Below are 26,121 nucleotides of genomic sequence, written 5' to 3'. Positions count from 1 at the left end.
TCCCTGTGTTACTAAACAAACAGGATGATAGTTCACTTATCCCGTTGAGAACTGTTATTTCAGAACTTATTTCAGCCCTTCAGATCATGGGTAAGAGCGGAGTACATCAACCTAAGTCATTCACAGACTGTATGAAATAGTGCACACTTGACCAGCTTCGATCACAGGGACACTCAACTCATATCAGTTTATAAAAGCTCATGTAGACCTATGCCAAGGAATCCATTAGGCCTAATTCACCCAAGTGAAGGTGTTAAGTCAATTAGGAATTGCATTACACATTTTTACTCTACAAACCAATCAAATGTAGTCAAAGTCAGCCAGGTCAACCGCCGATACAAGTCAGTATTTGACATCCATTCTCACTTCGAAATTTGACGTTTGGAACAACTTCGAAATGTTTTATGATTGAGAAACGTGGATGAACATCTAATTCTGAGGAGAGACTGTGAGAGCTGGTTGGTGAAAGTATGACACACAGTGTATTCGGGAAGTATTCACACCCCTTGACTTTTTTCACATTTTGTTATGTTACAGCCTTATTCTACAATGGATATGTGAATATGTGAAATGAATGTGTTTACATGGTATTTGTTCAGCTTGTTTACATGATCTGTGTATAAAATAATTTTTGCGCCAGTGGATATCCGGGTGCACAAGCACGTAGGCACTGACATAAATTTGGCTCGAGGCATTGGTTGTATTTGACGGCTGTTCTGTGTGTCGATACAACATGTCCATGCAATGTTTTATCTGGCTTTGAGAATGTGGCTGCTGCGCTCTGTTATTCATTCTGATACAAATCAATTAAAATGTCCACGTCTACACCACAGTTGGCGGTGCGGGACAGAAGCGATTGGGGAGAGAGGGATGGTTTAATTTTCGTGTATGCGGGAACAGAGCGCTCACCCAAACTGTCGCCATTCTTGGCCACGTGCGCTTGACTCGGATGAGCCTTCTCGTTAAGTGCATGTGTGAGGGGATGAGGTGATGGAGTTGGCGCCAGAGAGGTCGGGGTTAGGGATCAAGGTCTGCGCAGGTAGAGCCAGAAAGACGATACACTGATACAACCACAGGGGGAAAGAAACACAACATCCGGATAGAGGACCACATACCACCACGAGACTGTCCTCACACGATGAAGCAGCAGAACTAAAAACACATCTGAAAATAGGCCTTAATAGCCTATTATAGGCTATATGGCTTAATTGATTAGGATAGGCTAATGTAGCCTAAAACACTGGGATTAGTGCACTGTTAAGCATAGGCTACTTAAAGTGGTAAGAAATCAATAGGCTAAATGCCTCTAAAGACAAGTTTTGCCAAACCCAACATCGACACCGGAGCTGCAATTGGAGGTCGCTGCTCAATAATCGAGTTTGATAAAATGCCGCTGCCAGTTTTACTCCTAGTTGGATTGGAGGTGTATGACGCGCACACACACACGCGCGCACACACACACACACACACACACACACACACACACACACACACACACACACACACCACACACACACACACACACACACACACACACACACACACAGGCACAGGCAAACACACAGGCAAACACACACACACTCACACACAAGACTCATGGCCCACTGTGCATGAGAACAGCAAATAATTTACACCACCATTTCGATTAATTATAATAAGCCTTATCATAGTGCCTATTAAATGGACAGATAGGCAACCTTTTAAGAAGAGATACTTGCATGTGTGTATAGGCTCATGCTGTAACTCTCTCAGAAGAAAAAAGAAAAGCGTGCAGTCCTCCGTGACTGCATTAGTAGACTATTGCATTTCATTTGAATTATTTACCCCTTCCTGAAAGTCCTCAACGTTCGTTATAAGCCTAGTCCAGATTTTAACGAGTTGGTATACCACACAAGTTTGGGAGCACCGCGAGCCATTAAACTTTAATGTTGGTCAATTGGCCAGTGAGAATCTGGAGATCAAATATAAATACTTTAATGCTCTCGGTTAAATAATCACGTCCCTGAAGCTTTCGAGAGGAGAGAAAATCAATGACCCGTATGGTTTCATTTTCATTTAATTGTTTTAAAGTGTATGTTTTTGTTTGTTGAATTTCTAATTTCGAAACATTTATTAGGTGTAGATTAATAACGCATTTCGAAAACTCGCTTTGATAATTTATTGGGCTTTTATTTAGATATGCTACAGGTAGCCAATATTTATTCATTTTAACTTGAATGTTATTGAATACATAATACAAAGCCATTGATCATTAATGACGTATACAGATTGAGTAAGACAGTGGATATGTTGCATTAAAAATACCGAGTTTGTAGTCAAATGGTTTATACTATTTTTATTTTATTTCACAAACAATGTAATAGGCATGCGAGGCGTGTGTGCGTAGCCTGAATATTTCTGGTTCTTCTGGGGGGAATGTATTGACACATGCACACTCGGTCAATGGCTAATTAAAAAACATTACTTTTGTAATAATGTCACTATAGGAAACATAAATAAATAATGGGGTAATTATAGGAGATGATTATAGGAGTTGAGCACGCGATATGCTTATCATGAATTGACCTATTTGATCTCCCTTTTCCCCTGAAAGCCTAATCAACTCCTTCCGGCTGTATATGGCACGGATCTATTTGGCAGTATTGGATTTTAATTACATATAGAATCAAGAGATGAGCCCACTATTCACAAGTGAATTGAATAACTTGAGAATTACGCATGGGCCTATGCCATTAATGCGTTTTATATAGAAAAGATGAGCACATTGCAGGTCTGTTTGAAATTCATTATGATATGCAGTTAACTAAAGGTTTAGGATGCTATTAATCGATTTACTTCCTCATCTTGTCCTTGTATCAAAACAAAGTTGGCTATTTGTTGATGTTTTCCCCCAATTATAACCGAATGGAGTTTTATTTTGCGTAATGTTGTTGGGTTGCGTATTTCCTTGATCATGGACGTAGATTTGTCCCCAGTTCAATTGTGTTCCCAAGAACCACTGTCAAATGGAGACCTTTGATTAGGCCAACCTGAAATAAGTTGAACACAGAGGCCTATACCCATTTATTTATTTATGACGGATGGACGGAGCTCTCGAAACACGTTAAACACTTTCACTGCTTGCACGGAGCTGACCACGCACCTATTTACCTTAGGTTACTTTGAGGTTTGTAAAACAGTTTTGTAATCGATGTTGGGAAGATGTACCGTGCCATGAGGTGAAATGAATAGGCTACGGAATATAAACATTGCCTACTTTCACAAGACTCCGCCTGGTGTTTATGAAGTGTGCCACGAGTCCATAGAGAAGGCGCGCAGCTTTCACGGAATGAGCTTGTGGCCTCTCCGTAGTGTCTTTAGCCAATTGAGTCTCGAGGCCTAAAATTGGGTCTTAATCTCGCTCTGCCTATTTGGCACTATGATTGATGCTCTCTTACTCCAGCCGGCAAGGCTGCCTGAGCCAAAAAGGAAGAAGAAAAAAACAGACAATCGCTTTTAGTTTAGCGTCACACACATATACACTCTCTCACGCACACATACAAACACATACACACTCACACACATGCACCCACACTTATTAGATAACGACTGGAGCGAGAGCAGAATACGTTTTTAAGCTCCAAGATAAGGCGCACGGCGTGGAGCACCTCTGTACCTCGCGGGGGGCTCGAGGAGGCCATGGATCATATTGGAGCGCATCTCCAGCACACTCACGCCGAGCCCATCAGCTTTGGGATCGACCACATCCTCAACAATGTGGATCAGAGCTGGATGCCCGAGTCGGACTATGGACTCGGCTGCGTTGTCAGCACTGCCTACAACACCATGACGGGTAACTTCACCGGCAATAACTCTGGATATAACAGCAACGCATATGGGGTAGCCAATCTGAGCGGCACCTATAACATGAACATGGGGATGAACGTCAGTGGGAATAACGTTAACGCGGCTGGAGTCATCCGTGTGCCCGCGCACCGGCCTCTGAACAGTGGACACTCGTCCATCCCCGGTGGTATGTCCACGATACCAGGCTCAATTAACAACCTGACGGGATTTACCTTCCCCTGGATGGAGAGCAACAGAAGATACACCAAAGACAGGTTCACAGGTAGACCACCTCTAATGCACATAAAATGTGGTTGGTTATCTGGAAATTAAATAGCAATATGCATGGCGTTGCCATGTTTATTATGAGACAATCCCTGTCATTCTATTTGTTTCTGATGATGGTCCGTAGCCTAGTAATTTTTCCTGATGAACTCAGCTCTGAAATAATCGATAATAAAGCATAAGCTAGGCTACTGCTGAACACGCTGTGTAATTTCATGAGACGATTTTAGTTGATGAACACCAATGGCTTTCACTTATTTTACTAGGCCTTTATAGCTCATAAGAAGCACCTACAATTAACAGTGACTTGGATAACATAGCCTAAGACATATATGCATGCTATCGAAATAGCCTAAATTACATTTCCCAAATCGCTACAGCAAAGTATAGGCTAACACACGCATTTTTGCTTCTTAGTGCTCCATGATTTAACATGAAAATTATCCTTCAAACTGACATTTTAAAAGTTCACTTCAAGCCTACACTCTTAGAAACAAAGTTTCTGGATAGAACCAAAAGGGGTTCAATGCTTGGTTCATGTATGGAACCGCGTAAGGTTCTATATAGAACCGAAAGTGGTTCCATTTAGAACCCTATATGAAACCCAAGGGTTCTATAAGGAACCAATTTTCAAATCAAATCAAAGTTTATTGGTCACGTACACAGATTTGCGTATATTATCGAAGGTGCAGCGAAATGCTTGTGCTTCTAGCTCCAACAGTGCAGTAACACCTAGCAATAATAATGCAAAAACAATACACACATTTTGGTTGTGAAGAAGAACCGCTGGGGTTCAAAAGGGTTCTATGTAGAACCTTTAGGGGTGCCATATATGAAGCAAGCAATATAACCCTTTTTGGTTCTATACAGAACCTTTTTTTCTAAGAGGGTGGGATGGGGTTTTAAATGTTTGTTTTTTGACTAAAGTTTTTTCCTCACACTTATATAATTCAGGGCTGCATGTATCCGAGTAGACTGTTAACAATAGGATGTTTGGTCTAGGAATTTGACATTTCATAATGAATTTGCGCTTCTTTGTGTCACGTTCCGGCATTTTAACCCTTTAATTTTCCCTACGAGCTATAGATCTCCCCTCTATGTCTGACGTTTCTTGAACTTGCTTCGCTGCTCTGTTGCTGCTCTCTTTCTGATTTTGCTGCTTGCTTTTGTCCCTATCTATCCGTCTCCCAATCCAGTGGCGCTTTCACCACTCACTGTAACACGCCGTGTAGGTCACCCGTACCAGAACCGAACGCCCCCAAAAAAGAAAAAGCCCCGGACGTCTTTTACCCGCCTGCAGATCTGCGAGCTGGAGAAACGCTTTCACCGACAGAAGTACCTGGCTTCCGCAGAGCGAGCGGCTTTGGCTAAGGCCCTCAAGATGACTGATGCGCAAGTCAAAACATGGTTCCAGAACAGAAGAACAAAATGGAGGTGAGATTACTGATGAGTATCTGTATAGGCCACATTTAACGTAGCCTATAAGGTGTACGCTCCAGCGCGGAATGTCATAGTTTGTTTGTGTGTGTGCGCGCGTGTATGTGTGTGTTTTAGGTCTGTTGGTGCTTTTATGTATAGAATGGGCAATTTATTTACACTCCAAGATGGCTACAAACCCAACAAAAATAGCAATAGGTCTACACATTTGGGTGATGTTTTACAAATATGAACTCTAATATAATAACGCATAGAAAATGATGTCTTTATCTATTATATGACATGAATTAATTGTGTGCATTTGATAACAAATATATACAAAAATCCAATCGCCCCACTTCTTTGTCTACCCCAGGTCGTAAATTGTATTTTACTATTGAAGTTTTCGGTTCTAAACCGTTGCATTCAGATAATTAATGTTGTCTTGCAACAGTCAAGGAAAAGACAAAGTCAGTCTTATAATGAGTTACATTCTGTGGCAACTAACTATATCCTATCCCACAAAAGTAGGATAATGATTATCTTAGCATATGACTACTCTTGTAAAAGTGAACGTTTTTTTCATCTTTCGAAATAATGTCATGTCAGACAAAAATCATTATTTCTAAGGTATTTATTAAAGCTATTTTCAGATTAAACATATCGTGGGTAAAAGTGGAAGGCCAATTTGGCCACGTCTTTTACGCAGATTGAAGTTGTTTTCCGTAGTCTACTGAAGCAGTTTAATACGTCTCTGGAGATTGAATTTTAGAAATTTAAAAATAACATATCAACGATTAATATTATGTTATATAGTCTAGGCCTAATAATAATTATTCAGTCAATGGGAGAACATAACAGCAAAATCTAAAGAAAGATTTATGTCATCAGACGAAGACAAATTAATTGCCAAACTGTATTTATTTCCACATAGGCTATTGTTGGCTGAGAAATATTTCGAACATTGTGGGCAATTTGTATTTGGATATCAGCTTTTAGCCAACATGTTAATAATGCTTAAGCAAGCAATTTTGCCTACATGCTAATTTTGTTAAACAATGTGCTATAATCTAGGCTAATCATGATTGACTAAACGTGTTCAAATAAATCCAGAAGACATTCACTTTGTGTCAAAATGTGATGTAGATCTCAAGGCCTGTACGTATACGACGCAGCCTGTTTTGGATATAATTTCCCTCTGACGCCTCACAGTGTCTCTCTTGTGTCTCTGGTGTTCCAGGCGCCAGACAGCGGAGGAGAGAGAAGCAGAGCGACAGCAAGCCAACCGGATCCTCATGCAACTCCAACAGGAGGCTTTTCAGAAAACGATAAATCAACCGGCAAACCCGGACCCGCTCTGCCTGCATAACAGCTCCCTGTTTGCGCTTCAGAACCTCCAGCCGTGGACTGAAAACACCGCCAAAATCAGCAACGTGTCCGCCTGCGAATAACAAACTCGGACCGCTTTTATTTTCCCTCTTTAAAGTGATTGTAGTAATATAGTGAACAACTTTTTAAGATCATGAAGAGGACTTTAAAAAATATGACTCACGACGACCGGATTGATCTGACACTGCCTCGAAAAAAGTTTAGGTTGATAGTGTCAGTGAACTTAAGCCACGACACGCGCTCAATAGCAACGGGCTTTTGAGTTTCAGCTTATCTGCCTGTTTTTACGTGATTTAATTTCAGACGTTTTTATTTAACATTTTCAGTAAAACATAATCCAGTCCTAATTATGGACTAAGCATATAGATATACCTTGATATAAGTCAATAATAAGTGAGCACTTATTTTAGCACTTTCTCTAACAGGAAAACGTATAGATATTCATACCTGATCCTTTTAGGAACAGGCCTAATTCAAGAAAAATGTATCGATTCGGTGGCATACATTCAGTAGCCTATCTGTGTCTCATAACAATGTTCATATTGATAACAATGGTTATAAATTAGGTTTTAGCAGTTGACTAGACGCAACCCCTTTCTCTCTGTGCAGGGAAGAAGCAGTGACAATATTTGACAATTTACCATCTCATCAAGTTTCTCGCTTATAAATGAGTAATTATCTTTTACCTTTTACCACATCACTCAAGCACTTATTCATTTGGATGAAACTTTATTGCAGTCTGGTATTTACCTGGTATTTGCTTAGAAATGAGTTATCTAAATATTTTACTAATTAATTATCCAATATTAGTTATTGTTTTTATCTTTCAAACAAGCACGATGGTATAAATATTAATATTGCCTTGAGTTTGTTGAAGTATTTTTTTTTGGTAGGTAGCCTATCCATTGTTACTATTAGCCTATAATTTCTTAATAAAAACCAGGTAAACAGCTGAATTATGCCTGTAAAATAAGGTGTTATTTGTTCAATTTTCTTGTACTTTAGGCTATAGTCCTCTAATAATTTCAGTTCTGGTGATCCATTTATACATATGATGACAGGCAAGAATTATAAAGGCCATATAAAATCTTTTAAAATTATTAATACAGCAGTATTGTGCTTTGTGCTTTTGTCAAATTTTGTTTTAAACCAATGGTCATCATGCATTTTGGAGTGCATGGAAGGAACTACATTGCTGTGTCTGGGAAAACTGATGGCCAGAACTATCTTTGACTATAGGAACCATCCCTCGCATATCTGCCCTTATTAGTCAATACCAGACCTTTATAATGGGTGTTTCCAGCAAGTGATTAATACTGGTTGCATGATAATGATGAATGTGAATCTACATTATGGAGTATGCGGCTCTGCACTTGTGTGTTAGTGTAACACTCATTGCAACTGTGAAGTGTGTGTGTGATGCTGATCTTATGCAGCTGGATGCACCAACCGTGTGTGCCGAGACGGCTGTGTTGTGTGTGTGTGTGTGTGTGTGTGTGTGTGTGGTGTGGGTGTGTGTTGTGTGTGTGTGTGTGTGTTGTGTGTGGTGTGTGTGTGTGTGTGTGTGTGTGTGTGTTGTGTTGGCTGTTGTTGTGCGGCAGTCGTCCTGCGTGTGTGTGAGTTAGTCCCAGGCCCTCTCTTCCCCATGGTCAAAAAGGAATGTAAGGGTAGAATTTCCCCATCTACTCAGAAATATCAGCACTGCAGCATCACTTAAGTGGCTTTTCCAAAACTCCTGAAATTCCTAAACCAAGCAAGCATGCTGGCTTTCAGTTGTTTCAAAGCCCTGAAGGGAAAAAGGTGGTCAAAATGGCAGATAAGTTTAAAAGAAGTGGACAAGCACAGTGAGCGGCAGATTAGAGTGAGTGCTTAGGCAACACCTTGCATTTCTTTCGTGTCCTCAGTCTTCTCATTTTTTAAATCAGTATTCTTATTTGTTTTTTTCATTAAATGAAAATTATTTAGGCTTGGTTTATGCAATCAAATACATGTCCTTTGTGCATTTCAGAACTGTCTTAACATGTTATTGCATTTCGACCAAGTGAGCATTTACTGCTTGTTTTCTCTGCCACAATTCCACCTTGTAACTACAATCAAACAATATTAGTGACACAGCCACAAATATTCCTCAGTTCTTATTTTGCTATTATTCTGCACCTTTTTGTAACATACTGTATGAAGTATGGATGTTTCTAAACATGTCCTCTATTTGATTTTATTGGGCTTTGCTTCTCTATAATCTGTAATGTTGCAATGCATTCATCACTACACACTCCCAATGAGCGTTAACCCTGAGTTACAGCTTAGTCTCCTGTTTATACTACAGTAATGTATAACTCAGCCACAGTGAGTCACTGAAGCCCATGCATTTTTCATTCACCACCTGGGAAACAAAGCAGCATATCATGAACATCATCAATTAAGAAGTTAAAACATAAATTGCAATAAACCGATCTGTGTCATGTCCTTCATGAACATTGCTACAATTCATTTGCAATAAATCCTATTGATTTATGAATAGGACTGTATGAGTCAAATTAGCTACAGTATAATCTCTTGTGTCTAGACCCAGATGAATCACTGTACCATGCAAAGCCATAAATCATTGTGTAGCCTATGTCTCTGAATTTAAAATGTATGAATGGAGCAAGGTTGTTTTTAATTTCGAGCTGCATGTAAAATAAATAGTTTATTGCAGACGTTATCCTGCAATCATTGTTTAATCATAGTCATGAACAGAATAGGGCAATTTGTACGTTACAAATTTGTATTAAATGATTTTGTATCATTTGTAGTATTTGTCTTCATGGTTTTGTATTTGAAAAATGTTTGGCTCTTCTAACCCATTAGTTCTCTTGTTTAAAATATAACAAGAGACTAAATATTGTCCATAAAAGAATACCAAAGCTGTATCCCAATTTTTAACAAGGCTTTGTTTTCTCATCTCCTCTGGACCACTAATCGGTGGATTGATAGGTTACACCATACTTCTTCCACACTTCACTGTTTTTAGTGATAAAGCATCCAAGGAAAGCACTAGAACCCATGGGAAACATCAATCTGTGTGTGTCACAAGTAGTCATGCCAACAAAAATAGACTTTTTCCACATATGCACACATGCATACAATTTATAAGGAGAAGAACATAGACCCATGACTTCTCCCACAGACATTCATAATGAGGTTACATCACGTTCTGCGTCCAGAAGACATGATGATGAAAGCACTTACACAGGGACATACCGGTGGTGCTAGGTTGTGTTGTGTACAAGGCTGCATCTTATCCCAATGCCTGACTGATGGTTGGTGCTATCCGGGATCCTTAGGACGTCCCAACTCTGACCCAATCGCAGTTGACATTTGAAATGGTTAAGGTTAGAGTTAGGTAAGGGGTAGGGTAAGAGTAGAGGTTAATGTTAGGGTTTAGGGTATGGACGTCCCAAGGATTCTGATTTGCACTGCATCCTGATTGACTCACACATTTCACTTTGGCTCGCCCTGGTGTCCATACGTAGTTACTGCAGAGTTCATTTTGTCGCAATATGATGACGTTCCAGACGTCATTAATGCTTGCCAAAACACCATAAAGTTGTGTAAATGACTGTTTGACCTTTCTTATCAAGCCAGTGTGTCTAGCTAACGGCAATGAACATGTCTCTACTACGCGTATGTGCTTCTACATCGATTTTTCGTGCGACCCAAGGGTTATTCATGGAGTCTGCTTTTACAGGTGCGTGTCTTATTAACTCGAAGAGTGTCTTTCTCAAAGCGGCTAGCCACAATGTGCGCATGCTTGCTGGCTAGAAAGGTAAACAACATCAACATCGACGTTTATTTGTCAAGTGCAAAATATACAGCAGGTGTAATTAGTACATTGAAACGCTTGTTTGCAAGCTCTTCCTCGGCAATGTAGGACAGTGTGTGTGTGCAGCGGCCTAAGGCACTGCATCTCGGTGCTAGAGGCGTCACTACAGACCTTCCCAATTTTGCCAGTGTAATCACATGCGACCGACCGGTCTTATGTAGCAACATTATTATATATATATTTTTTTACATTGTCTAAAAGTAGAGACTCAGAGCTAGAAACTTGTATATTATACACTACAGTTGAGATACAATTGGAAAGTAATTCTGCTTTGAAAGTTGATAAACTTTTGAGAAAATGAAAGTTGATTAACTCACTTTGATAAAATGGCCCTTTAATGCTTTGGTACCTACTGGAGAGATCTTTGTCTACACCATTCAGCATCGTTCACACCCTTAAGTTTTAGCCCCACCCATCTCTTAAAACTAAAATCTGATTTATACTATGGGTGGGTTTGTACATTTAATCTGGAGTGTTCATAAACACAGAACGTTGTCAGCTTGACCATTTGTAAATTCAGAGTGTTTCCCCCTCGGAACGTTTTGGACACTCTGGCTGAAAAGTAGGGTTGATCTGAGCGTTTTGACCTAACAGCAGACAAGCACCCAAGCTAATGTTGGCTAGCTTGCTAGCTACTTCCAGACACAAATGAGAGTACAGCTCACTCGGACCATTTTACTTGCTCTAGCAGAGCTGGTTAGGCTTTTTTTATGTTACCCAGAGCGTTGGTGACTGCAGCTGTGCGGCTGGCAACAATTGAATTATGCTTTTTTGACAACGTTTACTGATACCGGGTGACGCGTTCGTAAATTTGTCAATTATTCTGTGCTCTGGCACACTCAGACGAGAGTGCTCTGAAATTGGAGTAGATAGCCAGAGCAAATTTACCAGCTACATCTATCGACAGTTGTCACAGTGACATAACATTCTATTGAAATAGTTACTTGCACAGCGGAGTCTTTTGTTTAGACATGTAGTTAGCTAGCTAAACAATGAACCATAATCCCAACTCATAACGTTACTACCCTGCATGAATCTGCAGGTAGCTAACCAACCATGTCCAATGTTAGCTAGCTAACATTAGACTGTAACTAGAAATGCAAATGGCTGTGAGATATGAATAATATTACTACACAGATCATACATGTAACGTTAGCTAGCTAGCCAGTCGGCTAATGTTAGCTAGCTAGCTAACAGTACACTAACTTGAAATGGAAATTACTTTCTGACAAAATTAAATGTGTAATATCTAAAAATGTAGCTAGCTAGACTCTCTTACGGATGACATGGTTGCCCTTAGTTTGAAGATGTAATCTGGAGATGGGTGTTTTCTGTTTTTGACTCAGTCTGCATATTTGCAATCAAATGTGAGAATTATCTCCAACTCCTTAGCTATCATATTCTAATTCCACTGATTTCAAAAATCGGTCCTCTAGAAAGTGGAGAGCAACACTTATGCAGTTTTACTAGGTGATATCTTTAAAAAAAAATACAAATAAAGTGTTAGAAAGGATTACCTACACATACTGACCAGCTCATATTATAGCCAGAAGCGAGCTACATGGCAGACCAATCCGAACTCGTCTCTCGGGCATGTCCAGCCCACTCATTATCTCAGCCAATCATAGCTAGCGGGAAGTTTGCTGTCTTCTTCTGTGGCTAAACCAACTAGGCTCATAATTTAACAATTTTATTTGTATTTACAGATGGCATACAAGTTTGTTATTAAGGCACATGAAAGCTCAAATGTTCCAGAAGGCATTTCTGCCAAAAAAGCATTTTGATTAAGAAAAAAGTGTTTACGTTCAAATGTCTCTCCTGTGAAATAGTGAAGAACGACATACGTCTAGTTTCCTGAAAAAAGTAACATATTTGAAATCTTATATGCCTACTTGGGGTCTTTGAAAATGAATTGAGGCTATATATTTCTGCAGCCATTCATAGACAGTTTTGAATATCATACAAATAAGCATTGGATATTAAATGCTCAAATATAGGAATTAAATATAATTTGACATTTCAGTATTGTGCACATGCTAGGCATAGATGGCATAGATAAATACATTATATTTTGTCTATGTAGAGTAGGGTTGCACATTTTGGGGAATATTCAGAGGTGGAAACTTTCCGTGGGAGTTAACGGGAATATATGGGAGTTAATGGAAATAGATGCAAATTAATTTTAATACCATTTAAATGTAGATGTTTTTTGCAACGTATATATTTACCATATCATATTGAGACTGAAACATAAACCTTTTATCTTATCATAAGTAGACAAAATTGCTAATAATTAAATCCTTCCAATATAAAAAAAAAAAAAAAAATGTAGTTACGAATTGAACGTTAATTAAATGAGGTGACTCTTCACATGGGATGATTTCACAGAACAACAAATGGGAACATTGAATGATCCCCAATGATCCATCGGATCTCCCAAAAATGTTTTCAGCATACCTCTGTAAAATAATAGTCTAGAAAATAAAGCTTTGGTTGTCTTGCTCTCAGGCTTCCATCTCTTCTCCCTGGACCTCCACAATGTCCACCTCTTGAACATCAGACTCTGAGGCCTCATCTACACTGTCACTTTCCAACCTTGTTGAGGATGGCTCGTTGTCAGGCTCAAAAAGCCTAACATTTGCCTGGATGTCCACCAATTTTTCAAGCCTTGTATTGCTCAGCCTGTTGCATGCTTTGGTGTGTGTGTTCCCAAACAAGGACCAGTTGCGCTCTGAGGTGGCTGATGTTGGTGAGATTTGGAGGATGATGGAGGCAACAGGGGAAATGGCCTCAGAGCCACAAAGTCCCTTCCACCAGGCTGATGAGATATGTTGGCACGACTGCCATTTTGTATCTCAATCCCAAAGCCCTTGCTTGGAAGTGAACTTCTCCAGACTGCCAATAACCTTGCCCTCATCCAGGCCAAGGTGGTGAGACACAGTACTGATGACACCATTGTTGATCTCTGCACCAGACATGATGCTCTTGCCAGCATACTTGGGGTCCAACATGTACGCTGTGGTGTGTATGGGCTTCAGGCAGAAGTCATCACGCTTTTGGATGTATTTCAGAACTGCAGTTTCCTCTGCTTGGAGCAACAGTGAAGTGGGCAGGACAGTATGGTTTTATTCTCTTACATCTGCAAGCAGAGTCTGGACATCAGACAGGATGGCATTGTCTCCCTCAATCCGTGCAATGGCTACTGCTATAGGTTTCAGGAGTTTCAGGGTGCTTACCACTCTCTCCCAAAATACATCATCCAGGAGGATCCTCTTGATGGGGCTGTCCATGTCGGCAGACTGTGATATGGCCATTTCTTGGAGAGACACCTTCCCCTCCAGGAGACTGATCACAACACCACGCCAAACTGGTGTTTCTGGGCAGCTTCAATGTGGTGCTCTTATTCTTCTCACTTTGCTTAGTGAGGTAGATTGCTGCTATAACTTGATGACCCTTCACATACCTAACCATGTCCTTGGCACTCTTGTTTTCAGTGCCATGATGTCCTTGAGGAGCAGATTCAATGCATGAGCAGCACAGCCAATGGGTGTGATGTGAGAGTAGGACTCCTCCACTTTAGACCAAGCAGCGTTCATGTTCGCAGCATTGTCTGTCACCAGTGCAAATACCTTCTGTGGTCCAAGGTCACTGATGACTGGCTTCAGCTCATCTGCAATGTAGAGACCAGTGTGTCTGTTGTCCCTTGTGTCTGTGCTCTTGAATAATTTTTTTATTTCACCTTTATTTAACCAGGTAGGCTAGTTGAGAACAAGTTCTCATTTACAACTGCGACCTGGCCAAGATAAAGCAAAGCAGTGCGACACAAACAACAACACAGAGATACACATGGAATAAACAAAACATAGTCAAAAACACAATAGAAGAAAAGTTGATATACAGTGTGGTTGAGAATACTGGTTGAGGGGTGGCGATGATGTTATTCCTTGCACACGAACATTCGACCACCCATCAGAGATGATTGCAATACAGTCTGCTTTCTCTATGATTTACTTGACCTTCACTTGAACTCTGAACTCTGCATCCAGCAAATTAGTAGATAAAGCATGTCTGGTTGGAAGGGTGTATGCTGGGCGAAGAACATTCAGAAATCTCTTCTAATACACATTGCCTGTGAGCATCAGAGGTGAACCAGTTGCATACACAGCTCGAGCAAGACATTCATCAGAATTTCTCTGACTGCGTTCCTCCATTGAGTAAAAAAAACCATCTGATTCCAGGAGGACCGTGAGCTGTTGCTATCGATAAGGTGTCTGATTCATCCTTTTCACCTCGAATAGAAGTAGAGGGACTTTTGTCAGAGGTTGCTAGTTGTGAGTGCTGAGGGAACTTTATGCACTTGGCCAGATGTTTCTGCATCTTTGTTGCATTCTTCACATATGATTTGGCACAGTATTTGCAAATGTACTCAGGTTTTCCTTCTACATTAGCTGCAGTGAAATGTCTCCATACATCATATTGTGCCCGTGGCAAAAATGAGTGAAAAAAACCCTAATACAATTCCATGTACAGGTAAATAGTTAAGCAGTTAGATTAAACAACTCCTTTGTAAGAAATATTTTAAAATTAAACACGTATGGAAACAGGTGAATTAACACTCCTCAGTTAGCAGGCTCAAGCAAGCTAAAATCCACATGGTAGCAAAAACTAACTAGCAGAAATTGTTAAATCAAGTTTATTTTATATAGCCCTTCGTACATCAGCTAATATCTCGAAGTGCTGTACAGAAACCCAGCCTAAAACCCCAAACAGCAAGCAATGCAGGTGTAGAAGCACGGTGGCTAGGAAAAACTCCCTAGAAAGGCCAAAACCTAGGAAGAAACTTAGAGGAACCAGGCTATGAGGGGTGGCCATTCCTCTTCTGGCTGTGCCGGGTGGCGATTATAACAGAACATGGCCAAGATGTTCAAATGTTCATAAATGACCAGCATGGTCAAATAATAATAATCACAGTAGTTATCGAGGGTGTAGCAAGTCAGCACCTCAGGAGTAAATGTCAGTTGGCTTTTCATAGCCTATCATTAAGAGTATCTCTACCGCTCCTGCGGTCTCTAGAGAGTTGAAAACAGCAGGTCTGGGACAGGTAGCACGTCCGGTGAACAGGTCAGGGTTCCATAGCCGCAGGCAGAACAGTTGAAACTGGAACAGCAGCAAGGCCAGGTGGACTGGGGACAGCAAGGAGTCATCATGCCCGGTAGTCCTGACGCATGGTCCCAGGGATCAGGTCCTCCGAGAGAGAGAAAGAAAGAGAGAAGGAGAGAATTAGAGAGAGCATACTTAAATTCACACAGGACACCGGATAAGACAGGAGAAGTACTCCAGATATAACCAACTGACCCTAGCCCCCCCGACACAAACTACTGCAGCATAAATACTGGAGGCTGAGACAGGAGGGGTCAGGAGACACTGTGGCCCCATCCGATGATACCCCCGGACAGGGCCAAACAGGAAGGATTATAACCCCACCCACTTTGCCAAAGCACAGCCCCGTACCACTAGACGGATATCTTCAACCACCAACTTACAATCCTGAGACAAGGCCGAGTATAGCCCACAAAGATCTCCACCACAGCACAAACCAAGGGGGGGGCGCCAACCCAGACAGGAAGATCACGTCAGTAACTCAACCCACTCAAGTGACGCACCCCTCCTGGGGACGGCATGAAAGAGCACCAGTAAGCCAGTGACTCAGCCCCTGTAATAGGGTTAGAGGCAGAGAATCCCAGTGGAGAGAGGGAAACCGGCCAGGCAGAGACAGCAAGGGTTAAACAAGTTAACAAGTTAGAAATGATTTAAACACACTTTGCTGTAGGCTACTATTTACTAGTTAACAAAAAATCATGTATGTCATATAAAATATATTCACCCCACCCAGGTAGTAATCAAAACTTACCGGAAAGCAGGCAGTCCTTGGCTGAGACAGTGTAGAGGTGTGGGCTCAATAGCATCTCATTAGTGTGCAAGATCTTGATAATCAGCTGCACATGTGATGGAAGAGTGCACTGTACATGTGATGGAAGAATGCACTGTGCATGCAGAGGGTTGCAATTCCATTGAATTAGGGATATTTTAACCAAAATATGCCACAAGACCTAGAATTTCCTTGTGTATCCCATAAAAAAGGTTCACTGTTAAAAGCTAACTTTTTTTTGATGAATTTAAGCGAAATTACCCAAATTCCCAGGCTTAACATCCCAAGGAAAACTTCCTGAAAAATTCCCGGAAATTTACCGGAAGGTTTCCGACCCTTTGCAAGGATCTTCAACTAGTAGGCATAAACCTCCTGCATATTGGTATTCATTAGATTTTTCTTGAAGGTTGGGTGATTTTTGAGAAATTAATTGTTGTAACAAGGAGGCCAACCCTTCTGGAGAGCAAGCAGGATTTTCTTCCAGACCTATGTTTAAAGAGAGTTCACCCAAATTTAAACAATTGTGTCCATAGCTTGAAAGCAGTCTATGGACAAGGAGACTGCAACCTGATTTGGTTACCCACTGCCATTGACCATTGATATTAATATGTTACTTTAAATTTCATCCCCCCAAAATCTCAAAGTAGCAGTCATTGAATTGTGTGTTAATTTAATGTTCAAAGCCTCCTGAATACACCTGACAATTTTTTTTGGGTTTGTTTTTTATTCCACCCTGGTTCTGCGCCTAAGCCATGTCACAATACGTAGAATTGCAGGAAATAAGCTTTAAAACAGTAACATTTTCCATCAAGGGATTGTGCCAGCGGGCAATGAAATTTACATGGAAAATCTCACTCCAAGCTTTCTTCAAAAGTTGTCAGCCCTGGTACAATGATTCTCTATGCTATACTTGCTTGTTTTGTCACAAACTGAAATTAGGTGAACTATTTTAATTTTAAGTCAGGAAATGGTTCCTACACTCACGTACATAATTTGTTTAGATAATCTACACAAAGAGATTGATACCCTTCTCAAGCCATCTGTTAAACGATCATCTCATGTTGATATGTAAAAATAATCTCAAAATATCAACACAAATGTATCTTTTAGGTTAGGTATGAAGTGGTTTTAATGCCTCAGCTGTAATGTGGTTCTCTTGTGTAAAGGATGCTTGCGGACAGCAAGTGGAGCAGCGAAGGACAAGGAGCCACTGCGCAAGGCCAAAACCCCCCAGGGCCGCTTTGACATGAATGATGAGAAGACAAAGGATCCCCTTGAAAGTAGGACAAATACACTGTTTTTTTGTGTATATAAACACAACAATTTTAATGAGTTACAGTCCATATAAGGAAAGCAGTCAATTGAAATGAATTAATTAGGCCCTAAACTATGGATTTCACATAACTAGGAATACAGGTATGCATCTGATAGTCACAGATACCTTAATAATACATTTTTAAAAAAGGTAGGAGTGTGGATCAGAAAACAGTCATAATCTGGTGACCATCTAGTGTGACCACCACCACGTGGTCTGCGGTTATGAGGCTGGTTGGATGTACTGCCAAATTCTCTAAAATGAAGGAGTCTAATGTTCGCTGGCAGCTTCGTTAAATAGTACCCCCAAAACACCAGTCTCAACGTCAACAGTGACGAGGCGACTCCACGATACTGGCCTTCGAGGCAAAGTTGCAAAGAAAAAGCCATATCTCAGACTGGCCAATAAAAATGAAAGATTAAGATGGGCAAAAGAACAGACACTGAACAGAGGAACTCTGCCTAGAAGGCCAGCATCCCGGAGTCGCCTCTTCACTGTTGACGTTGAGACTGGTGTTTTGTGGATACTATTTAATGAAGCTGCCAGTTGAGGACTTGTGTGGTGTCTGTTTCTCAAACTAGACACTCTAATGTACTTGTCCTCTTGCTCAGTTGTGCACCGGGGCCTCCCACTCCTCTTTCTATGCTGATGCTCCAGATACTCAACTAGTCTAAAGAAGGCCTGTTTTATTGCTTCTTTAATCAGAATAACAGTTTTCATCTGTGCTAAAATAATTGCAAAAGGGGTTTTCTAATGATCAATTAGCCTTTTAAAATGATAACTTGGAGTAGCTAACACAACGTGCCATTGGAACACAAGTGTGATGGTTGCTGATAATGGGCCTCTGTATGCCTATGTAGATTTTCCATTATAAATCAGCCATTTCCAGCTACAATAGTAATTTACAACATTAACAATGTCTACACTGTATTTTTGATCAATTTGATGTTATTTTAATGGACAAGAAATTTGCTTTTCTTTCAAAACCAAGGCCATTTCTAAGTGACCCCAAACTTTTGAACGGTAGTGTATGTAAATGTGATATTTCAGTTTTTACAAAATGTGGAAAAAGTCCAGGGGTCTGAATACTTTCCGACTGCACTGTATATTCACTATGTCACAGATGAGGCAAAAGGTTGCAGATACCTTCTAGGATGCTCCATTACCTCTCTCACTAATCATTCCCCATTGATTTACCAGAGTTTCCTGATGATGTGAACCCAGCCACTAAGGAGCAGGGGGGGCCCCGAGGCCCTGAACCCACGCGCTACGGAGACTGGGAGAGGAAGGGCCGCTGTGTCGACTTCTAGTTTCCATTCCTGGTGTATTACACATGCAATGTGGACATACCTTAGCTATAACTTATGCATCTATGTCTGAGGATTGTTGTGCAAGAGACCAGGAATAGTGCACCATACTGAATCAGGCTGGACTGTTTCCCCATGAACCATACAATCTGATTTGTATTTCACATTTATACACATGTAGTCTGTAGAACAGTCTCGCTTACTTTTCATGGTGCAATACTCACTTTGCACACTGATATTGTCTTTGTTGAAATGTATGATGATGATGATGAGACATGATGACCTAGTGAACAGTAAAGGCTGCTGAGGGAGGATGGCAAAAAGCTGTTTGATTCCATTCTGAACAATTTTATGAGCCGTCCTCCCCTCAGCAGCCTCCACTGATAGTGAACGATTGTCATGCAAGGTTATTGCTTCCTGTACAGAGATGTCAATGTTGTGAATAAATGCAATGTAAAAAATTCTGGAGGTTACTCTGGCATGTTTTCACTTTTTGATGTATGCTCATGATATTGAGAGTCATCTACAATGCCTCTGATTGTCAGTATTCCTACATTAGGCCATGTCTCTTTTCACTCTACTCTCTTTCTCTTTCCTGTCTCTCAGTTGTTTATTGATTCTATGCGTTCTGTACAATGAAGGGAAGCGCTCCTGCTCAGCGACACTCAACAGGCAACCACCTGACATCCTGACCTGAGCGGCTCTTCTACGTCTTGTCTGACTGGCACGCCCTTACCCTGTAACATGTACTGAACAAAAATACAAACGCAACAATTTAAAAGATTTGACTGAGTTAGAGTTAATTGAAGGAAATCGGTCAATTTAAATAAATGAATTGGGCTGTGATCTATGGATTTCACTTGACTGCACAACATTTGAGAGAAGTAAGCTTTTTGTGAGTATGGAAATGTTCTGGGATCCATAATGAATTGTCAAAATTTGGGGATGAAGGGGATTTTACAAAGACAGTATATGAATGTTGACTGCCCAACCACACGTGTGACACCTGTCATAAGCTCTACCCAAAATTCACAAGAGCATGACACCACCTATACCAGGCTGGCCCATTGTAAGTAGTAACGGTTCTCTGACCGAGAATATCTCTAACTTTTGTAGGCCATTTTGTTAAACCCTGGGCGATATTTAAAAATGGGTTTCAATTGTGGGTCAGTATCAATAATGTACCAGTGCTTCCTGATGGCGTCCTTAAATGCCTTCCCCAATGGTGAGTTTTGGGTGAAGGCTTTCCAACTGTTAGTCCTTCAAAATGATCATTGGCATGCTTTTCCCAATTGTCTTTGTATCCCCTTTCCTTAAACCTTTGTGTGAGGTTCATGGTCTGTTTCTGATAAGAAGCATCAAAGCTGCATATTTTTCTGATGTGACTGAATTGACTTATAGGGAGACTTTTAATAAGTGGACGTGGATGAAAGCTGACACCTTTAAGGAGGGTATTTCTGTCTGTAGGTTTCCTATAGAGAGGGAAGTTTTGTCCTTAATAACCATCACATCAAGAACATTGATTTGTGATAGGTCAAAGTTAATGGTGAAATGAAGGTGTTCATTCAGAGTTAAGATAAGCATGGCATTCCAAAAGTTCTTCCTGGGTGCCTGTATAGATCATGAAAATTTTATCCAAATATCTCAGAATATTGGAGAGAAAAGAGTTACGGTCTGGATTCAGCACCACCTGTTTTTCAAACATTCCTAGATATGTTAGAGGTTAGTGTTAGCTACAGTCTGGGAGCTCATCTCATTGGTTGAGAGTAAGCAGATCGCCTGCCTTACGCCTTTGGGACGACTCCCATTGTTCTGGTGGAAATAAGACCATCTCGTCATTATATACAGCATATCTGGTTGTATCTTTGTTACAATAAGGAATGTAGTGAAACAAATGTTGCTGTAAGGATGCGTCCATTGCATTTTTTTTAGTTGGCATACATTCATCCAACAGCCACGCGCTAAAGAAAAAGGTATGTTCTGTTTGAGCCTCTCCTGGAGTGAAGACCTTTGTTAAATGGCTAGGGCTGAGAGCAGGGGTTTCATAATGTCATTTTAGAACTGGTTCAATATAGAAATTGGATACTTGAAATAAAGTAGCCTCTGGTACTGTACATATAGTAAGTCTGTAGTCTACATTGATAATTCTTGTGAATGTGCTGTCACGGTCTGTTTACGTTTCGTTATTTTGATTTCCGAGTCAAACCACAGAATGGAAAACGGAAAATCACAATATTTTCGTTTTTTTTATTTCTGAATTGTAAAATCGGAAAATTTACTTGTATCCTCATTTATTGTCAAAATTGGATATGGAATAACGGGAAACAAACATTTTATTCAATTTTCTTTTTTTGTTTTGTTCATACTCGGAAGTACACACACGCTCAGATTATTCAGGGGGTTTAAGGTGTGTTTACAGCCAAGGTTGGCAGCACAAAGAAAGGATTAGATTGTGTGAGTGTGACAGGAAGAAAGAAAATACTGTAGCTAACTTAGCTAGATCTTTTGTCGGTTGATGGTGTTTATTGACTATAATTGCTCATTGCTGCAGGAATTAGGCTGCTTCTCTGAATGTATACAGGTGTAGGATCTTAATTTGATCTGCCTGTTAATGAATTATAATCTGCATAATTCACATTTTCTGTTGCTGGAGGATTCTTTTCCTGCTGTGAGAAAATGATCAAATTAAGATCCTACATCTGTGCATACCCGCTGTGGGGGGGTTGATGATCAATGATACAGAACCAGTCTAATATTATTTGGTTACTTATTCACACACACACACGACAGGGCCATTCACACAGTTCAGTCACTCGGCCCTAGCCAGTGGAAATGAGGCTCTTAAAGTCCTGCATCACTGCCTCCTACAGCACCCTGATAAGAAAGAATAATCCTGGCACCATAACTGTACGTCTGCATATCTCTAACCCTGCTGTACCCTACTGTGCTGAGACAATGTGACTTATCTCGCTCTCTCTTTCTTTCTATCAAGGATACATGAGGGGAAGTTGTTTTGATGTTGGCACCAATCTCATGCTGCCAGGCTGCCAAGTCTACTGTATCCCCCTTTGCTAAACTTGTCTCACTCTTGTTCAACTGCCCTTTGATTAAATCGGTTTAATTTCATGTTTATATTTGCTTCAAGTGTGGTTTTTAGTGAAAGTTGACAGTTGGCACTTGTATGGAGGGATATGGGTGTGGGACAAGCAGATTGATGGGTGTAGATGGGTTTGGTTGAAGAAACTCCCAATCCCCCTACCTCCCATCCTTCTCTTTATAAGTAATAAAAGGAAATGTAATTGCTGCATTTTATCTGTGATATAAAATCAAATATTTTATATTAAGGTCTGTGGTAAAATATTAATAATAATAATATTTTACAGAATTATATTTCATGATATTACTTTGTCTTTACCAGGGTTGGGGAGTAACGTATTACAAAAAAACGGTACATAACAAGCAAAAATACAGTAATCAGATTACAGATACTTTTGAAAAACTAGATGATTACGTCAAGGATTACTTTTAAACTCAGAAAGGATGTTTGCAAAAAATCTTTGACCATTCTCTGTTTTCTCAATGACATTCAAATCAGCATTGAAAAAAGGCGCAAGTTTAAGTTTGTTCCACCTGAGCGAGTCTTACCACAAGTCAGAGATCACTATGATGACACACCAAATGTGTTTGATGGATCGCTGGAAAAGAGCAGGAATAGGCTTTTGTAGGCTACAGTCCAAGCTACAGTATGTCTACCAATGATGAGACTGCTGTCGACATGCAAAGATTATCCAACTTGAATAAACGCTTGGAGGTAAGGAGGACAGCAATGGTTTAGTCTATGGTGATACAGATATCACTTGTTATTGATATCCACATAGTGCATTGATGTGAATCACACCGCTGCTCTATCATTTAGCTATTTGCGCCTTACGGATTGTGGTTGTTGTGGATTGCTGTTCACAAATCTAAATGTGTATTTGAACCCAATAATGGTTGAATTCAAGAAGTTTAAGCTGCCTATCAATCATTGTTTTTGAAACCAGTGGACAGACAGTGAAAAATGTGCTCTTGCAACAGCTGCACAGTGTGAATCCAAGCCTATGGAATGCAAGTGGGGCTTTTTTTTCATTACTGATTACAATTTTGTGACAGGCAACTAGTAACTGTAACGGATTACACTTAGAAAGTAACCTACCCAACCCTGGTCTTTACACATCTATTCACTACTAACCAAATGCAGCAATCCACTTCAGCAAGCATTTCTTTTTTTTAAGCCTGTTTTAACATTTTACGGTAAAGCACTTTGGATGAAGTGTTAAATGTGACAGGCTGTATTATTATGCTCATGTATGTGTTGGTACTGTATGTACAATAAGGTATCCAATATTATTATATCTGATATGGGTTGAAGTTAGCATTAATAATCCTGTGTCAAGTCTCATATGGCTGAATTGTAGTGTATTTACAGAATTAACCCCCGTGTTGTAAACAATTTCATCCACTAGATGGCAGTAATGTGCTAGCACCTTCAAAGAGGTCTGTGCAAGTTTTTCTATTCACCCTTCAAGTACTGAGCAAATGTCAAAATGAATTAAATTCCCTGAACATTGCTTTTATGTATACTAGAAATGTTTGTTTGTGATCCAGTCACGTAACACATGTGACATGCAAAGTTCAAGTGTCATACCGAGTGGGTAATGTTGAGCCCCCTACTTCTGTCTGTCACTTACTCCATTCAATATCTTAAACATATTCAGTTGGTGTGGTTTGTACCTTGTGAATATTCCCTTTTTGATCGCACAAATATTCCCATTTGTTCTCTCTGCTATAAAATATAACTATGTTTTTCAGAATGACTGCCATAGACATATACTGTATGTTAAATACTCAGGCCAGGCCGGTCATTTGTTAGTGGGCTATAGCCTCAGGCCTTTGCCTCTTAATTCTCTGACCCCCTCCACTCTTTTCCAATGTGCGAGTGCCTGACTATTTAACATATGCCTGTGGCAGTAATTTCGAAAAACATCTTTATTTTAAAGCTGAGAGAACAAATGGGAATATTTGTGCAATCAAAAGGGAATATTCACAAGGTACAGACCACACCTTCAACTGTATATGTTTAAGATATGTCATTGATTCAGTGACAGACAGGATTTGGGGGCTCAACATTACCCACTTTGTATGACACTTGAACTTTGCCAAGTCAACTGCTTGGCAATGATGTTGGTGCCAACAACAAAACAACTGTCCCTAATGTATCCTGGAGAGAGAGCGAGAGAATACTACACGACATGAGAGAAATGGAGAGACACACTGAGAGCATCGTGCCTTAAAGGAAGTGTAAAGAAGGGTCTTTCCTTGAAGGACTGGGAAGGAGAGGAGGGTCTCAGCTGAAGTCCAAGAATTCTGATATGTTCTGTCCTGTTGTCCCTCAAACAGGCCTGCAGGTGGTGTCAACCAGCCTACGTACCATACCATCTGTGAATGAACTGTAAAGATTGTCAAGCGACAGAAGGGAGAGAGTTAACTGTTCATTTGTGATTGCCAAAGCAGGTGGAATAAACAATGTTAACATATGATCCCCATGCCAATAAAGCCTCTTTTGAATTGAATTGAGAGAGAGAGAGAGAGAGAGAGAGAGAGAGAGAGAGAGAGAGAGAGAGAGAGAGGGAGAGAGAGAGAGAGAGAGAGAGAGAGATAATCACTGTTGAGCATTTCATTTAAAATAGTGTAAAACTGTTCTAGAGTCATATGGTCTCAGCACAGTAGGTACAGCAGGGTTAGAGAGTTACGCACACTTAATGTACAGTCATGGGGCCAGGTTTATTGCTTCTCATTGGGTTGTTGTAGGAGGAGTAGTGCAGGACCTTGAGACCATCGTCCATAGGACTGAACTGTATGAATGGTCCTGTCGGTGTGTGAGTGAGAGAAAGAGGAAGATTGTGTGTGTGTGGGGGGGGGGGGGGGGGGGTATCATTAACCAAGCAATATTAGACTGGTTCCGTATCATTGATCATCAACTCCCCCTCCCCCTCCCCACAGGGTGTATGTACAGATGTAGGGTCATAATGTTTACAATTTTCTCAAAGCAGGAAAATAATCCTGCAGCAACAGAAAATGTTAATTATTGTGTGGATTGTAATTAATTGACATATTTGAGAGAGTTGATGTGTTTTTAGTTAGGACAAATCAAGTCTGACATTTTAAAGTGGAAATTATAAACTATAGAAGCCACCTTAATCTTGTAGCAGGTTGTGGGACTAACTTAACTAGCCTGCTAGCTAGTCAATAGTCAGCTAGTGCAAGCCAACTTTGTTCATTTGTTGAGCTTTTCTATTGGCATGCTAATTTCATAATAAGTCATGCATTTTAGCAAGCATGAGTATTTTTATATTCCTGTCACACTCACACAGTCTAATCCTTTCTTTGTGCTGCCAACCTAGGCTGTAAACACCCCCCCCTAAGCCCCGTGAATATTCTACGAGGAGGCATGTACTTCCATGTGTGAACAAAAACTACAATCAAAAATTGAATGCATTTTATTTGTTTTCTGTTATTCCATATCCAATTTTGACGCAATAAATGAGAAAACAAGTCGATTTCCGATTTTTCTTTTTCAAATTCAGAAACGAAAAACAGAACATTTACCGTTTTCCATTTTTTTCCATTCTCAGTTTGGAGTCAGAAATCTTAACTAAATTTACACGGACCCCCCTCCACCCCCCAAGCCCTGCACTGGTAATTTTTTTATTTCTCAATTGACTGGTCTTTGACTTGTACTTTGTGTAGA

General features: G+C 40.3%; 2 protein-coding genes and 1 long non-coding RNA gene across 4 annotated transcripts in view; all 3 read left to right on the top strand.

Moving 5' to 3' along the window:
- Positions 1-9,709, top strand: part of LOC139029154 (uncharacterized) — a 107,374-nt gene extending 97,665 nt beyond the window's left edge. Inside the window, exon 2 of the long non-coding RNA XR_011481440.1 lies at positions 8,547-9,709. This is a non-coding gene — a long non-coding RNA (uncharacterized lncRNA). The remainder of the gene's footprint in view (positions 1-8,546) is intronic.
- Positions 3,451-8,471, top strand: LOC111977611 (T-cell leukemia homeobox protein 1-like). Of its 2 annotated transcripts, none has more exons than XM_024007115.2 (3): positions 3,451-4,108; positions 5,343-5,544; positions 6,767-8,471. In XM_024007115.2, exons 1-3 carry the CDS (start codon positions 3,679-3,681, stop codon positions 6,975-6,977), a joined length of 843 nt encoding a protein of 280 aa, XP_023862883.1. In that variant the 5' UTR covers positions 3,451-3,678; the 3' UTR covers positions 6,978-8,471. The 2 variants fall into 2 exon arrangements, with proteins under 2 accessions (XP_023862883.1, XP_023862882.1); XM_024007114.2 differs by having other exon boundaries at positions 5,307-5,544.
- A 763-nt stretch (positions 9,710-10,472) lies between the features above and the next one.
- On the top strand, positions 10,473-19,794 carry LOC111978713 (succinate dehydrogenase assembly factor 4, mitochondrial). Its single transcript, XM_024008927.2, has 3 exons — positions 10,473-10,645; positions 17,876-17,989; positions 19,225-19,794. The coding sequence occupies exons 1-3, from the start codon at positions 10,561-10,563 to the stop codon at positions 19,332-19,334; spliced, it is 309 nt and encodes a 102-aa protein (XP_023864695.1). The 5' UTR covers positions 10,473-10,560; the 3' UTR covers positions 19,335-19,794.
- Positions 19,795-26,121: the final 6,327 nt, after the last annotated feature.

Source organism: Salvelinus sp. IW2-2015, linkage group LG18 (genome assembly GCF_002910315.2).
Source record: "Salvelinus sp. IW2-2015 linkage group LG18, ASM291031v2, whole genome shotgun sequence".
In the NCBI taxonomy this organism is placed as follows: domain Eukaryota; kingdom Metazoa; phylum Chordata; class Actinopteri; order Salmoniformes; family Salmonidae; genus Salvelinus; species Salvelinus sp. IW2-2015.
Note: the sequence above shows the minus strand (reverse complement) of the source record. Positions and strands in the feature narration are given on the sequence as shown.